Source organism: Bison bison, unplaced genomic scaffold (genome assembly GCF_000754665.1).
Source record: "Bison bison bison isolate TAMUID 2011002044 unplaced genomic scaffold, Bison_UMD1.0 scf7180017864300, whole genome shotgun sequence".
Taxonomy (NCBI): domain Eukaryota; kingdom Metazoa; phylum Chordata; class Mammalia; order Artiodactyla; family Bovidae; genus Bison; species Bison bison.
This window is the reverse complement of record NW_011494872.1, coordinates 607,935-625,277: the sequence shown is the minus strand read 5'-3', so window position 1 is coordinate 625,277 and position 17,343 is coordinate 607,935. Positions and strand designations below refer to the sequence as shown.

The following is a 17,343-nucleotide window of genomic DNA, read 5'->3' as shown; positions in this document are numbered from 1 at the left end:
TTTAATTCAAATCCACGAAGCCCTCTCAGGATTTTCTAAACGGTGGAGTCGGTATTGCTCTGGCACAGAGTTGTGTGGCCATATAGAATGTGTATGGTGTTCATACTGGTGTGGCAGTGAAGTGAGGGCTGCAAGAGGGAGTGTGGCCATCTGCAGTGTTGCGGGGAAGCAGAGCTGGACTTTGGTTTATCCATTTCACCAGCCTGGAGACTAACCCAGGGCAAATTTGCAATAAGCTTGGCTGCTTTGCATGCGGAGATCTCTGTGGAGTTTGGTCTCCAAACACAGTAGTGATTTTTTTTTTCCTACATCCCAGAAATGATATTTAAAAATATTTCTCTATTCCTCCATTCTCATCTCACCTTTGAGAACTCTGATTAGTCTTAGATATATCAGGCACACAGCAGAAGCGACTTAGCATGCATGCATGCATTGGAGAAGGCAATGGCAACCCACTCCAGTACTCTTGCTGGAAAATCCCATGGACGGAGGAGCCTGGTGGGCTGCAGTCCATGGGGTCGCTAAGAGACACGACTGAGTGACTTCACTTTCACTTTTCACCTTCATGCATTGGAGAAGGAAATGGCAACCCACTCCACTGTTCTTGCCTGGAGAATCCCAGGGACGGGGGAGCCTGGTGGGCTGCCGTCTATGGGGTTGCACAGAGTCGGACACAACTGAAGTGACTTAGTAGCAGCAGCAGTGATTTTTTAATAACCTAAGGTGTATAGCTTGTGTCTGAAACCCCCCTGGGCCCCAACTCTGAAAAGTTACCTAATTGTAAGATTGACAGGTGGAGTTCAGTTATCTCATGAATATTTAAATGGGCCATTGTTCTCACTAAAGGCTGCTGCCTTCTCAGGACCTTTGAAGCAAAATAATCATTATTTTAAAGTAATGATTTGTAGAGTACACTTCTTCTGGTAGCATCTTCTCCCTTAATTTTTAAAAATTTTGGGAAGTAGAAGTCGCGATCCATGTCTTTTTTATTGAGAACTATTGACTCTAATTTTTATTGTCAAAATAGAATACAAACTTATTTTCTGTCTTATGAAAAGAATTTTTAAAAAAACAGTATTGTATTCTGTTAGTTTCAGAGCACAATTTTAGACTTCAAGTGACTCCATTAATCTGAGAAAGGCAAATTTTAAAGTAGGAGTAAGGCTTAAACCTGGAGGCCTACATCTCAAGGTGAGAGCAGGTTCTAAAAAATGTTGCTGTGTAAGAAGCTTTGAGGAAACAGAGTGTATAAATAGCATACTTCCAAGAAACTTCTTAGATATGAGCGATAAGAAATTAGTTTTGGTTGTGTTTGCAAAGATAATTCTTCAATTTTTATATTATAATGTTTACCACATTTACTCCAAAAGAAATTATATATTTGGAAATAAAATATGTTTAAACACAAGAAAATTAATGAATCTTTGTGTATGTTCAGTAATGACTGTGGAATAAATGGGTGGGATGTAGAGGGCAAGAGATGTAGTTTTAGAAATTGTCTGCACAGAAGTGCAGTTTGGAGCTATGGAGTCACTGAGGTGCAGAGTAAAGAGTGAGAAGTGCAAAGTTTGCAGATTATAAGTTCCCCTTTCACCTTATTTAAGATATGAGTGGAGAAGAGTAAACCTGACAGAGTGGCTCAAGAGGCATGTGAAAAAAAGATTGTTAAACAGGCAAGGAAGACTTAAGACTATTGCAGTAGGGGAGAGAGACCGAACTCAACGCCACTGAAACAGAAGGCAGGGAGGTTTTTAAATACGGGGGTGAGTTAATGGAAAAGTACTGGAGGACATTGCGGGAGGGGTTGGTCAATAGGAGCAGGCCATCTATGAGTTTGTAAGTTGGGCTCCTATTCACCCACAGAGACTGGGAGATCAGTCAAGGCTCTTGATGATTAACACTTCAAAGTGAAAAAGCTGGCTTAAAACTCAGCATTCAGAAAACTAAGATCATGGCAACCAGTGCCATCACTTCATGGCAAATAGATGGGGAAACAATGGAAACAGCAACAGACTTGATTTTCTTGGGCTCCAAAATCACTGCAGATGGTGACTGCAGCCATGAGATTTAAAGACGCTTGTTCATTGGAAGAAAAGCTATGACAAACCTCAGTAGCATATTAAAAAGCAGAGACATTTCTTTGTTAACAAAGGTCCATATAGTCTAAAAGTTATGGTTTTCCCAGTAGTCATATATGGATGTGAGAGTGTTAGTTGCTCAGTCGTGTCTGACTCTTTGTAACCCCATGGACTGTAGCCTACCAGGCTCCTCTGTCCATGGGATTCTCCAGGCAAGAATACTGGATTGGGTTGCCATGTCTTTCAGGGGATCTTTCCAACTGAGGGATCAAACCCAGGTGTCCCGCATTGCAGGTGGATTCTTTACTGTCTGAGCCACCTGGGAAGTTGATATATGGTCCAATGGATATGAGAGTTGGACCATAAAAAATTCTGAGCACCAAAGAATTGATGCTTTCAAACTGTGGTGTTGGAGAAGACTCTTGAGAGTCCCCTTGGACTGCAAAGAGATCAAACCAGCCAATCCTAAAGGAAATCAACCCTGAATATTCATTGGAAGGACTGATGCTGAAGCTGAAGCTCCAATACTTTGGCCACTTGATGCAAAGAGCTAACTTATTGGAAAGGATCCTGATGCTGGAAAGGATTGAAGGCAGGAGGAGAAGGGGACAAGAGAGGATGAAATGGTTGGATGGCATCACTGACTCAATAGGCATGAGTTCGAGTAAACTCAGGGAGATGGTGTAGGACAGGGAAGCCCGGGATGCTGCAGTCCATGGGCTTGGAAAGGGTTGGACATGACTGAGTGACTGAATGACGACACTTCAAAAGGATGACTCCCAGATCTTTGAGAAAGACATTTCTACTGGTAAAACTAGCAGGAAGCTGGGAGAAGGTTTATATCTCAAAGGAGCAGAGAAAACATTTACAATTGCAGATTTTCTAAGGAAAGGGAAAGCAGGTGGTTAATGTTAGGTAGAACCCTGTCCAATGTTCAGGTAAGCTGAGGGGTTCATTAAGGCCATGTTAATCGGGTGGTACAGCCACTGGGGCATGGGATTGTTGGAATAGAGGTGGGCAAGGTTAACATTCCTAGGAGGAAGAGGCCTTCTGACAAAGCCATTAGGTCCAGCCCTGGGTGAGAGGATTGATGCTCTCTAAGAAGTACCAGTAGGACTATGCTTTGCTGAGGGTTAATGACAGCAAGCTGAGGCAGCCATCGAGGCACAGAGCAGTGGGCCTGACTGGGGTTGGTCTGAGGGCCTCCTCCTGGGGAAAGGCACCCCCGCCCAGCGCAGGCAGTTCTGCGTGTCCCCAGGGGCTCTTACTTGCAGGCGCTCACTTCTGAGTCCAGGTGGCCGACGTGCAGGCACGTTCCTGTCCTCGCTCATGGATGCTGACCCTCCCCACGTATGGCAGACTCTGTCTTCTCTTCAGTACCGGCCAGCAGCTATGGGGTGGGAGACGGAGAAAGGGAAGAAGAAGGGTAGAGAAGTGAAGGCAAACTTTGATATGTACCCCAGTGAGAGGTTCCATGACTTGAGAACACTGTGGGAGTGAAGTTTGTTTTTACTCCTTTCCCTGGAGAAGACTTGTGTATGGTTTTGGAATGTCCCTGAGCCAACACAAGTGTAGACTCTTCGTTAGATTTTGTCATTGATCTGCTATTGATAAGACATGAAATGCTTCAAAAAAGTATATTATATCAATACTGCTTTTTCACTTTCTTAGATACAGCTGTTTTGGAGTAAAGCCAATGCTGAACCATCTGAGAAAGTCTCTCTCAGGATCTCTGTGACACAGCCAGATTCAACAGTTGGTATTGTAGCTGTCGACAAGAGTGTGAATCTGATGAATGTCTCAAATGATATTACAATGGAAAATGTGAGTTTAGCCTTTTTTTCATTAAAAATACACATTGAAAGAGAGAGAAAAAAAAGAAACTTTACCTTGTTACTTCCAAGCTTTAAAGGAAATTTCATTTTTCAAGTATAAGTCGGTAATAGTAAAGCTTCTCAATGAAAGGGAACTGCATTCCAATTGTCATGTTGGAAAGAGTCTATTGTGGTCAACTGTCTTTGCTGTCTTCCACGAAAATTGTCACCTAGAGTTTCCCCTCATTTTCAAACTATATTTTAACTGAAGACACTTGAGAAAGTACTAGGAATTGGACTTGCACATTTATGAATGACACTGGAGAGAGCTTTAGGTAATTGTAAAATGCTTTCTATTTTGGTTATACATGATGGTTATAAATAATTACAGTCCTCACTGAATCAGGAATTTGCAGTATGTTGAGGGAGTGAAATCATGTTAATCTTCAGAAAACGTACAAGTCAAGAAATATATGAACATCTAATGTTATATCAGCTAATCCCCTATTCATCAGTCATTTAATTTTTATTTGTAACTCCTTTATATATCCTTGGCAGTGGAAATGTAGACTGCATGAACTATATCCATTGATTGATTAACTACAGCGATTAACAGCACTTCAGGAAGAAAGATATATGTGTATAGGCTAGTTTGGACATATTGTTGTAAAATCAGTCCATTTGAGAAAAATTATGTATTTTTCTTCAGCCTATCCAGCAAATTTTTCTCATTTTCTTTAAAAGAAAAAAAACTTTAAAACCCATCACTCACTTTTTTTCTCTTGACTTTACTTAAATTCATTTATTCTAAAAAATCTATAGCATTTTGCACTTGATTTAACTGATGATAGTATCTTTCATTTTACAACTTGCTAAATATCTTAATAAATACATTATTTCATTTTTTCTTCCATATATATGTGGACACACAGAAACACACACACATGTGCTCTCCCTGAGTCTCTGTCTCTGTATCTCACTGTGCATTTACATTAAATCCTCTCATATATAAGATTGCTATCCCGGCTTTCTTTTCTTTCACACTTGACTGGTATGCTTTTCCATCTTTTTATTTTCAACCTTCTGTAAGTTTTTAAGTATATCTTGTAGACAGTATATTATTGTATTTTGCTTTTTTAAAAAAAATCTAATCTGACAGTATCTTAATAAACTTATTTAACCCATTTACAAATTAGTCCTTGTTCTAATTAGGACTTGTTTCTGCTTTTTAATTTGATAATTTAGACTATTTCCTTTTTGTTTCTTTTCATTCTTCTTTCCATGGTTTTGGAAGTTACACATCCTATTTTTGTTCCCATGATAGATGTCCTTATCTCATGAATTGTGCTCATATTTTTTTTATCCTTATTGTTTTTCTTTTGTATCTTTATCTGACAAGTCAAGCATTTTGGTGTGCCCTCATATTCTTACACATCCTTTTCGTCGCTCCCTGTCCCCATCTCCTTCCCCAGCCCTGGCCAGATCATATTGCTGTTGTATAGAATTTTAGTTCTTTGTCATGGTGAATTGCCTGTTCAGTCTATGCTGTCCCTTAATTTTTTGATTCTGGAAATTATTTCTTCCTATAGTTCCTCTTCTTTCCATTTCTTCTCCTTTTCAGAGATTGGCAGAGATTAGTACTTCTACTTTTTTTCCTCCATATTTCTTAGCTTTTTGTTTTATGCTTTTTTGTCTCTTTCGTCTGTCTTGTCTGTATTTCTTTGGGTGAGTTCCTCAGTTGACTCTTTCAGTTGGTAGATACCGTACTTTTATATCAGCTATTATATTGTTAATTATTATTTTCATCTGTTTTTTTTCCTTGTTTTATATTGCTAATATTTTCTCTTGTTTGTATTGACTATGTTTATTTTAAATTCTTGAGCTGACTTTTCAGTATTCAGCTCACATGCTGTATGTTGTCCAGTTGGATGTCTTTTATGGAAACTATACTTGTTGGATATAGTTTGGATATCCAGTTGGATATCTAGTTGATTTGGCAGCTGTTCTGTCTGTTGGGGAAGGCTGAACACCAGGCTCCAACCCGTGTAACTCTTGTCAGTTTAAAGAGAGGGGATGGGTTGAGCTTCAGGGACTAGAGAACTACTCTTGATTCTCTCTGTGTGCTGTCCCCTTCCACCCAGTGGTTCATTTTTAAGCTCCTCGGGAAAAGCAGCCCAGGAAGAGGTAGTCTCCTGAGGTGATGACCCACCAGCTCGGAGGGGTGGGAGGAGGCGGGGAGGAAAAGTGAATGCTTGAAGGCCAGGGGTCTGTCTAAATGTTTCCTGGTTCTTTCACACCAGAAGGGCAGAGGTGCTAACTTGGAATTATCCTGGCCGTTATTATCCTGGTATTATCAGCGGACTGCCTGCCTGCTGCCTGCTGGTTTGGGCAGTGAATTGCCAGGAATGATTGTCCTAAGGCTACCTCCTGAAGAGAAGCACAAGTAGAATTTAAAAGCCTCTTCCAGACTGCTGCGTGTATCAGTTTTCTGCCATCTGCTTCCTCCAGCACACCAACTGGAGATACCCTTCGCTCTTCCGAGGGTTTTCTTGTTCTACTCATATAAGTTTCTTGCTTGCTTTTCATATTTCTCTAGTGTTGGCTCTAGAGGAAGGAGTCAGGAGCCTATGATAATGGACCATTTTCCTTTCTTTCATTTTTGTTAAATTTATATGTGTTGTCCAAAGACTTGTCAATGCCTTGGAATAATTTAAGTGTCTCACATCTTCCAGGACTAATCTACAGATAGCAGACTTCCCTTGCTGCAGCTTTCTCACTGAACCAGTGAGAACAAGAGCATCTCTCTTCCTTATGCAAGAGATGCTTCTTCCTAGATAATTCCATTGATTCACACCTGCATTGCACATATAGGTCTTCTGTGGCAGAGTTTGAGTTATGGAATGAAAAACTTGCCTCTCCATCCTATCTGGCTCTGGCTTCATTGACTGTAGTTGGGCTAACTGTACTGGCCAGCTTGTTGAGATATTATGAAATTTTCTGTTTTCTCATTCTGTTGCTTTCTTCTTGATGCCTATTCTAGCATCATGTTTCCTTACCATGGGTGTAGCAGTGCTGTTTTTAGTAAAGCAGAAGCAGTGGTTTGGGTGTTTAATGTTAAACTTGATATGTTTTTAAACTTAGAATCTTCCATAATTCTTTTCCCTGTCTTAATTTCCCAATCTTAATGCTAATGTAATTGAGGTAAATGTATCAAAATAGTTACCAAAAAGTTATAATATCCTAACTTTTTTTTACCATAGTAAAATATATATAACATGAAATTTTCCATTTTAACCATTTTTAAAAGTGTAGTTCAGTGGTATTAATTATTCGTAATATTGTACAACCATCATCACTGTTTATTTCTGAAATTTTCATCATTCTAAATAGAGACTCTGTGACCCTGAAGCAATAAGTCTTCATTACCTCCTTCCCTTTGCAACACGGGTAACCTCTAATCAAATTCTGATCTTATGAATTTGCTTATTCTAGATATTTCACATGAGTGGAATCATGCAATATTTGTCCTTTTGTATCTGCTTTATTTCACTTAGAAAAATGTTTTTTTACTTTATTTTTAGTTGAAGGATAATTGTTTTACAACGTGAATCAGCCATAAGTATACATGTGTTCCCTCCCTCTTGGACCTCCCTCCCACCGCATCCCCTGTCCACCCCTCTGGGTCATCACAGGGCACTTGGTTAAGCTCCCTGTGTCACACAGCACCTTCCCACAAGCTATCTGTTTTACACATGGTTATGTGTATGTTTCAAAGCTACTCTTTCAGTTTATCCCAGCCTTGCCTTTGCCCACTGTGTCTACAAATCTGTTTTCTGTGTCTGCATCTCTATTCCTGCTCTGCAAATGGGTTCATCAGTAGCATTTTTCTAGATTTCATAAATATGCATTAATTAATTTTTCTCTTTCTGACTTAACTTCACTCTGTATAACTGGCTCTAGATTCATCCACCTCGCTAGAACTGACTCAGATTCTTAGCTGATATTTTTTAAGGTCTTTGTTAACCATCACATTGACGCTATTTATCTTTGTCAAAAGTACGAGTCATTTTTAATGTTGATCTCTACGTGTTGGCTTTGTCAACAAGCCCACACTTCTTAGGAACTCTTGATTACTGAACAGAATAAAATAAGTTTAAAGAAGAAGTGTATTTTTGGCTGATTGAATTATGAACATGGCATTGACATAGTCATTATTTCTCCATTTGTGTCATTTTCAAATTTGATAAGCATATGGTCTATTTGATGTAGCACATTTGATAAGCATGTGTACCTGTCTGTTATTCACAGTACATATCAGAAATGTTGAGAGGGCAGAACACACTGATACGAATGCTTTCATTCTGTATATTTTATCTTCTTCTTAGGTGGTCCATGAATTGGAACTTTATAACACAGGATATTATTTAGGCATGTTCATGAATTCTTTTGCAGTCTTTCAGGTATGTTTAGTTTGCTATATAATTTGAAAAGATATTAATATATTTACTGCTACAAAACTAATTTCAGAATTAATGATCTGAATTATGAAATGTTATTTTTTTAAATTTTATTTTATTTTTAAACTGTACAATATTGTATTAGTTTTGCCAATATGTGTTGCTGAAGTGCAGTGTGTTATATAAGTGTAATTTGAAATTGAAAGATGGTCATCCTTCTAGTCTTAAAAGCAAATGAGTAAATTCATCATTAGAGAAATAATGGAATTACCATTAAACAAGTAATTTCTTTCTATCACTTTCCTTGACTTTGAAATAGCTCTTTCTGCATGTGGGAGTGTGTGTTTGTGTGCTTGTGTGCGTGTCTGTGTGTCTTGTTGTGAGAGACTGTAAACTCATGTATGTATTTAAACTCTCAAAAATGAGCAAGAGTTAAAAAAGCAAAGGGAGATATTTTCACATGCAACTCAAAAACAAAACAGCAAGAGTGAATTAGAGGTAGAGGCAACTGACAATTTAGAGGGCATTTATTTAAAAGTTTATTTATTTTAAAAGAAAATGAAAATGTTTCTTTCTAGGAGTGTGGCCTCTGGGTATTGACGGATGCAAACCTTGTGAAGGATTACATTGATGGCGTTTGTAAGTGAAATCAGGCAAAGTGCTTTTTAAGTAATTAAGTCATTCATCTCAGGTATTTATAGTTACTTATGTAAGTATGCGTACATTCTGGTTGATTATGGATATTGTAATTTTCATTTTCTGTTCTCTTATCCTATAGTGTTTGGAGTTTAATGTACTTGGAAGTACATCTGGGCCATGACATGGAGTGTTCTTCAGCTCCTGTGTAGATGTTTCTAATGATTACTTTCCATTTTCTCTCTGTAACTTTTTGACATGGTTATATTTCTGGACATATTGAAAGATCTTATGCCTCCAATTTGTATTGTAAACTGTGATGTTACTTTGGAATTAGTCAAAAGGAGGCAACATGTTTTTGAAACATTTCTGTTCTCTAGCTTTTTATTGTTCACCTAGAAAATAGCCGAGATGCCACGAAGTATGCTGTCCACACACACACACACACACACACACACACACACACTCACACATACTCACACACACACACCTCCTCAGTCTGCATTCTTCTCAGGCAGGATCACATCGCACATTCCCATTCCCTGGATTGCTAAGTAGAGTTGACCACCCAACTAATTAAAGGATGTGCTTTAAGGAAAATTCATAAAGCGTTTTACTTGAATTGTTCATTTTAACTTCTTTTAAAAAATTAACTGATTGATTAGACTGTGTCGGGTCTTAGTTGCACTACGCGGGGCCTTTGTCACAACATGTGGGATCCTTTGTGTGGTGCAAGGACTCTCTAGCTGTGTCACGCAGCCTCGGTAGTTGTGGTGTGGGGGCTTAGTTGCTCCATAGCACTTGGGATCTTAGTTCCTGGACCAGGGATCGAACTCCTGTCCCCGGCATAGCAAGGTGGATTCTTAGCCACTGGACCACCAGGGAGGTCCCCATAAAATATTTTGACTGAAGGAAATATATAAATGAGAATGATTAATTCTAGAAGCTGTTCTCACTTTTTTCAGGTAAAATGATACGAAATCATCTCGAAAGACTACAGAACTATCATAGTTGCTATCCACGAATTTCTACCCCATGTTCCCCCACTAAACTCCAGACTCTCCATTTTGGGGTTGGTTCTTGACACTGTAGGACACCTGAGCCTCTGTCCTGAAGTTTTAAGAACAATTTTATATTCTTAAAGATTTTATGAAGTCATTATGATCTCTGTGATTAAAGACACATGGCACTTGTAGCTTTCTTCATATAATCATTTATCCTAGGCAGCCTTCCAGCCAATCTGATTTTCCATGCTCTCTCTGTTGGTCTCAGCTTTTACCCATCTTTGTTTATGTTTACTTATCAAATCCTGGTGCTCACTACCATACTCATTCTATTGTTAGTAACACTCACTGTAATCTTTACCCTTTCTGAGAACCTTCTACCTTTTCACTGTAACAGAAGAAACCTGATACTGTTACTGGTATATTATGTTCCTGGAAACCTTCAAGTAATTGACATTAATTTTTCTGCCTCTCTTCTGGTTCATGGTCTGAAGGTGCATGTTGTTGTTTAGCCACTAAGGCATGTCTGACTCTTTTTGGGACCCCATGGACTATAGCCTGCCAGGCTCCTGTGTGCATGGAATTTCCCAGGCAAGAAGACTGGAATGGGTTGCCATTTCCTTCTCCAGGGGATCTTCCTGACCCAGGGATCAAACCCACATCCATCTCCTGCATTGGCTGGTGAATTCTTTACCATTGAGCCACCAGGGAAGCCCCCCACCCCCAGTAGATGTATAGAGTTCAGTATTTTCTTGGCTACTTCAAGACCGCTGTTCAGCAGTCCTCAGTTAGAAGCCCCTTATCATTTGAAACTCAAAAATTTCAATCACATGTCCTTTAATGAACATTCAGTTGCCTACTTTCCTTTTCCCTCTGTCTGTATTAATGACTCTCACGGAAGATTCAGAGTCTGACTGCTTTGTCTTCTTGGGGGATTTGAATGTGTGGGTGGCCCGTCTACTATGCACTATCAAATGAACATCACCATGGCAACAGTGGTCATAAGGTCATGTCATCACCTACCATGGATCTACCCCTAACATTTCAAATGCCTGTCCTTCTACTTTGTATGTGCCCTCACTCCCCCAATTCTGTTAAGTGTCTTCTTTGGTTTTGACCTCTCCTGGTTATTTCTGGTCACTGACTCCTTCTGCCCATATTTGCCCCTAGTACCTGGACCATGGGCTTCCCAGGTGGCTCAGTGGTAAAGAAACTGCCTGCCAATGCAGGAGATGCAGGTTTGATCCCTGGATAGGGAAAATCCCCTGGAGAAGGAAACGGCAATCCATTCCAGTATTCTGGCCTGGGAAATCCCATGGAGAGAGGAGCCTGGTGGGCTACGGTCCACGGGGTTCCAAAGAGCTGGAACACGACTGAACAACAACACAACAGCAACAACCGGGACCACGTGGTCAGTCAGTTTGGTAGAATTCTTCCCTAGTGCCTGGTCCTTCCCTGACACCTTCCCCATTAAGTTCAACTCTGGAACAACTTGACTGTTTATCTTACCCCTCCTGATTCTGCACCCTGATGCCCCACAAATACCTTAAGTTCTATGTGTCACAAACCATTGCTCTTCCCTAATATGATTTGACTGATATATGAGCCCTTGAGTTGATACGATTCCATATATCTGTTAATGAAATCATCATGTACCCACATGTTTGCATCAGAAACCCGAAACGCATCCTTGGTTCCTTCCTCTCTGCCAGATGCAGAACAGCATAGTGACTAAGAAAGGAATTTACCAAGAAATACTTCTGACTTTCAACCCTGGCTTTATGACACTGAGAAAATTCATTAAGCTCCCTAAACCTCAGGTTTCTCCTTGAATTATAAGCACTAATAATGTTGCCTCTATTACAGGGCTGTTAGGAGTTTAAATCCAGAAGCATGCAAAGTGCCTCGCACTTGTTTGGTACTCAGAAATCTGCAATTACCTATTATCAGTAGATGATACTCATATGTGCCTGGCATGTAGGAAGCAATGGAAGTTCAAGCTTGGTCTAGTAGGGCAAACCACGGAGAAGGCAATGGCACCCCACTCCAGTACTCTTGCCTGGATAATCCCATGGATGGAGGAGTCTGGTAGGCTGCAGTCCATGGTGTCGCTAAGAGTTGGACACGACTGAGCGACTTCACTTTCACTTTTCACTTTCATGCATTGGAGAAGGAAATGGCAACCTGCTCCAGTGTTCTTGCCTGTAGAATCCCAGGGACGGGGGAGCCTGGTGGCTGCCGTCTATGGGGTCACACAGAGTCGGACACGACTGAAGTGACTTAGCATAGCATAGCATAGTAGGGCAAACCAACACACAGGTAGAAGAGTGTGCTGAGGGCTGTGATGGGGAGGGAGAGTGTGGTGGGCACACACAGAGCTCATCCAACTGGGAGGCCGAGCAGAGTTATCTTAAGGCTGTCCTTCCTCTCCTCTGCTGGGCCCCGGCTCCTGGGCAGTGCGGGAACCTTCTGTTCCTCCTGCATCCATTCCCCCATCTCTAAACCACTGCTCTCGCTGAGACCAGAGTTACCATTATAAAACATGGAATAGATCATGTTTCTAATTTAAAACCTTCAGTAGATCATCACTGCTTAAAGGATCAAGCCCAAGTCCTTCAGCATGGGATAACTGATATTTTAAAATCTGGACCCAGACATTCTTTCTGTTCTCATTTTATGCCACTCTCCCCTAATAAGCACTGTCATATTCTGGACATGCCTTTGTACTTAGCTTACTTTTCTTTCCCCCTCTTGTATGGGATACTCTTTATCTGAAGATGTAAGGAAAATGTAATGCAATAAACAACACAAGATGGATTTTTTTCCTAGCCGCACCCTCTTCATTATTCAGTTTCTATGTAAAACCAGCTCTTCTCTGCACGGTGGATGTTTTGCCTGAGTGGACTGTCACTCATGTATTTGTTTGCCTTCTCCGTAGACAGTGGGTGGAGCTCATTGCATTCATCTTTGAATCTTTGGTAACTTCTTCAGTATAATTTTATTTTTTAACGTTTTGTTTTGAAATAGCTTTAGGCTTATAGAAAAGTTGAAAGAATAGAGATAGGTGATCCAGTATCTGTGTATCAATGTGACTGTTTTGTAAGAAAAAAAGCTAATAAGCTGGATTTTTGTAGCAGCAGCAGTGGCAGGTATAGCCAAAGGCATTCAGCACTAGGAATCTAAGAAGAGAATAGCAGAATTGGAGGTAACATTTAAAAATGGGATTTAACGTATTTTTTTGCAGCTGAACTGCAAGTAGTTTTTTAGGTATTGGTTGTAGGGCCAGAGAACTTTTTTTCCCAGCTCTGCCATAAGTGACCATGTGGCTTGGGGTAAGTCACATGACTTCTGTGGGTCTCGGGTGGCAAATGAGAAGGATTGGAGAAGATAAACTGTAAAGGCCTTGTCAGCTGAGAGATGCTGTAATTCTGTGGACTAGGTTTATGAACATTATCTACCGTGACTTTCCCCTAACAGTTGTCAATGTTTATTTTTAGATGACAGCGTAGAGTTGGCTGAGAGGTTTGTGGATGAAAATGAAGGCTACTTGGTAGATCTTCATGACTTTTCTCTGGGTAGCAGTCCACGTGTGCGAAAGCATTTTCCAGAGACTTGGATTTGGCTAGACACCAACATGGGGTACAGATTAAAGTTCTTTGTCTGAATATATTTTGTTTGGTCTTAGTTTTAAGTAAGTTTTGCCCTCTTTCTAACGTTTCAGTATAAACATAGTGTGATAAAGAACTAAATAGACCAAGAGTTTTTAAAGAATGATATTAATTGTATCTAAATATAGTATTTAATTGGAGAAGGAAATGGCAACCCACTCCACTGTTCTTGCCTGGAAAATCCTTTGGATGGAGGAACCTGGTGGGCTATAGTCTATGGGGTTACAGAGAGTTGAACACAGCTGAGCAACTGAACACACGCATGCATAGTATTTAATATAGTTGTATGTGAATTGTGACAGTAAGTATCATCAAGGAGAAGACAGGCCTTTTCTAAAGAAGGATGATTTTAATTTCCTTAAAGTCGCATGGCTCTCACTGGGGGAAGACTGCTGGGAGTTCCGTTGTTGCTTGGGGTGGGATGCGCTCATGATTGTTCCTTCTGCCTTGTGATGCCCCATTAAACATCCCTGTGAGCCACAGGCAGAAGACGTGTGGGTCTTGAAAAGAATTCAGCTTAGCTCACAAACTCTGTGCTACCTGGCGTGATGACTCAACAAGTAAATCATGAAATCTGCATATATTGTGAGTCAGCTATTTATGGAAACTTGAAATAAGACACGAGTCACACCTCCAAAAACAAATACAGCATTGACAAGAATACAGAGGGAAACTTTTATGCATATTGAGGGAGACAAATGGGAGTTAAATTTGGAAAAGGGTATTTATTATCTACATAAAATTTTTGAAAATGATGCTTGTCTTGAAGATATAAATATTGTAGAAAGATTTTTATTGGAATATGGATCAGTTTGCAGTGTTATGACCTTATTATGACCTGTTCCTTGAGATCTTGGAATGTATTATTTTATGCTTAAATCTTTAAAAAAATCTAGATACATATATTATTTGGAAAATTAAAATTTCCCAAAACACGAAAATTCTTCCAAAACATGGTTTAGGTTACGTTGGCTTATTTTGAAGTGTGTCTGTTCTTGGTTTTGTGACTTTTATGTTTATCTTGACTTCAGTTCCAGGATTTACCAAGAATTCGAAGTTACTGTGCCTGATTCTATCACTTCTTGGGTTGCAACTGCTTTTGTGATCTCTGAGGATTTAGGTCTTGGACTAACAACTGCTCCGGTGGAGGTAGTGTACCAAAGAGCTGCTTATAGATGGTACAATGCCACGAAGTGAAGAGAGTGTCAACTCCTCAGTGGATTTTAAAAAAGTGATTGCTTATGATGTTGATCATAGTTTGGAGATTTCTTGGTGTTTCCTTTTTGTTTTTCATCTGTTTTACATTTTCAAGTGTGAACTGTATTAAACTGTTAACTGTGCTAGCTCTGTATTGAGATTTGGATAGTAAGTTTAGTATTGACTGAGTCCAATCACTTCCAAAGGCCAGAAGAGAGAGAATGCCCTCTTTAAAGACGAGCAGAACTCAGAATGTCCCCTAGCAAACATTCCTTCACAACTCTTTGGTCAAATTATATCCCATGTCACTTCCTAAACCATCACTGACAAGAGGAATATAATGACTGTGATTGATCTTAGACCAGTAGCTTTCAGCTCTGTCATATCTGAAGCCGGTTTTTAAAAACATAAAAAAATAAAAACGGTTTTATTTTGTTTTGTCCCTCAACCATCTATGCAAATGAAATGCATAGAAAATTTAATATACCTTCATACTTAATTAAAACAATCAATAAGATGTCCTAAGTGAAATACCAAGGAGAAATAAAAAGAAAGTAATGTATAATAAAATAATATACTTTTTAGTATGTAAGTGGGCAGGCATAGTTGCACAAGAAAGCCTAGTAACATATTTGAATATTTATGCAGTATATAGAATCACCTTGTGTGCAACAGCTGCAAAATGCAATTTGATATACATGTATTATTTTAGCAATGCAAAAACCTTGAGTGGTGCTGCCTGTGGTGATGTAAAGTTTTGAAATAGTGAAGAAGTTTTGGTAAAGTTACAAAACAAAGGGCAGTTTCCTTTTGATTTACAAAATAGTTATATATTGATAGATGCTTTGGGTTTATATATGTGTTGTCATTAGGTTTTAAGTCCAGTTTATTATAACCAGGTGCTTTATCTACATGAAAGGACATTTAAGAATCATGAGGAACACAGGACAGTTCTTCATTGTCTGGGACTGTCCAGAGCATGCAGACCTTCCCTGCTAAGTGCCAAGAGCACTCACTGTGACAGTCTGAGACTGCCACAGATTTCCAAATAAACTTCTAGGAGAGAATTAACTGCTGCCAGTGAGAAGCTTGGCCAACACTATCAGAGTTTAGGTGACCAACATATATGTATATGTTTATATGTTGGGCTTCCCTGGTAGCTCAGACAGTAAAGAATCTTCCTGCACTCCAGGAGACCCCAGTTTGATCCCTGAGTCAGGAAGATCTCCTGGAGAAGGGAATGGCTACCCACTCCAGTATTCTTGCCTGGAGAATTCCATGGACAGAGGAGCCTGGCGGGCTACAGTCCATAGGGTAGTAGACAAAAAAAGGTCATTTACTTTTCACAGGAGTCTAAGACAGATGCTGTTTCATTTGGGCAGTGGCTTTAAAAGCAGAATGATTGAATCGGCATGGCAGAGTAGTAGAAGAGGAGCCTGGCTATGGTCTCAGACATGGCGGGATCCAGTTCTGGCTCTTGGACTTGCCAGCAGCGTGCTCTTGTACCAGTTACAGAGGTGGCTGAGCTTCAGGTTTCTTTCCTGTAAAATATGACTGTAACACCTGCCTGCATAGGTGTGATGAAATAATTTAAGGTCCCTGGTTCCTAGTAGGAGTTTCATAAAACATAGTGATTACTGTGTTATAAATCACAGCAGTATGCCCCTGTTTGTTTAAGATAGGTTGCTGTTTTCTGTTGGTAGGCAAGAGGACATTTCTATGTGAAGCTACTAATAAGTGTCGTAGGTTTTGTGAGATTTAAGTGTGTAAAGTGTGAAGCTCTGGACTTTAAAATCTGTATTCATTGTGCTCTTTCCAGCTCCAAGCCTTCCAACCATTTTTCATTTTTTTGAATCTTCCATACTCTGTCATCAGAGGTGAAGAATTTGCTTTGGAAGTAACCATATTCAATTATTTGAAAGATGCCACTGAGGTAATGTGCTAAAAGGTTTGTTCATCATTTACATGTCAGGAAAAAATGAAGAAAACACGCTGGCATTGGGTTATGTAGTGTTTGGGCATCTAAAAAGTGTATGCATTTCTGGAATATTGAAAATAGCCGTACTTTGCCCACCATTTCTTCAGCTTATTAATGTTGAAGGATATTGCTGGCATGTCCAGACGTTTTCCCCTTAATTTCTAGTGCGAGTTCTCTGCTTTAGTCCCACAAGTTCATTTCTTGGCATCTCTCTTCCTCTTTCCTGCCCCTTTCTCCCCACATTTTTCCCATACTGTACTCCCACACGGAGAATGTCTTACCACTTCACACTGCCATTGAGTGCCCACTGAAACTGGCGAGGATTTATTCCTTTCAAGGACTGGTTTGGAACTAAGGTGTCTTCCTTGAGGCATCTCACTCATGCTGTTAGGCTTGCGGTCCCCATATTTGTACAGTATTTTCTTTTTTTAAGTCTATTTTTAAATGGAGAATAATTGCTTTACAATGTTGTGTTGGTTTCTGCCATGCATCAACATGAATCAGCCATAGA

The 17,343-nt window shown here is 39.8% G+C and overlaps 1 protein-coding gene across 1 annotated transcript in view; it reads left to right on the top strand.

Moving 5' to 3' along the window:
- Positions 1-17,343, top strand: part of CD109 (CD109 molecule) — a 135,832-nt gene that overhangs the window by 80,500 nt on the left and 37,989 nt on the right. Inside the window, exons 15-20 of the mRNA XM_010851263.1 lie at positions 3,750-3,902; positions 8,278-8,352; positions 8,928-8,988; positions 13,487-13,628; positions 14,689-14,806; positions 16,674-16,787. Coding sequence (XP_010849565.1) covers positions 3,750-3,902; positions 8,278-8,352; positions 8,928-8,988; positions 13,487-13,628; positions 14,689-14,806; positions 16,674-16,787 — 663 coding nt within the window. The remainder of the gene's footprint in view (positions 1-3,749; positions 3,903-8,277; positions 8,353-8,927; positions 8,989-13,486; positions 13,629-14,688; positions 14,807-16,673; positions 16,788-17,343) is intronic.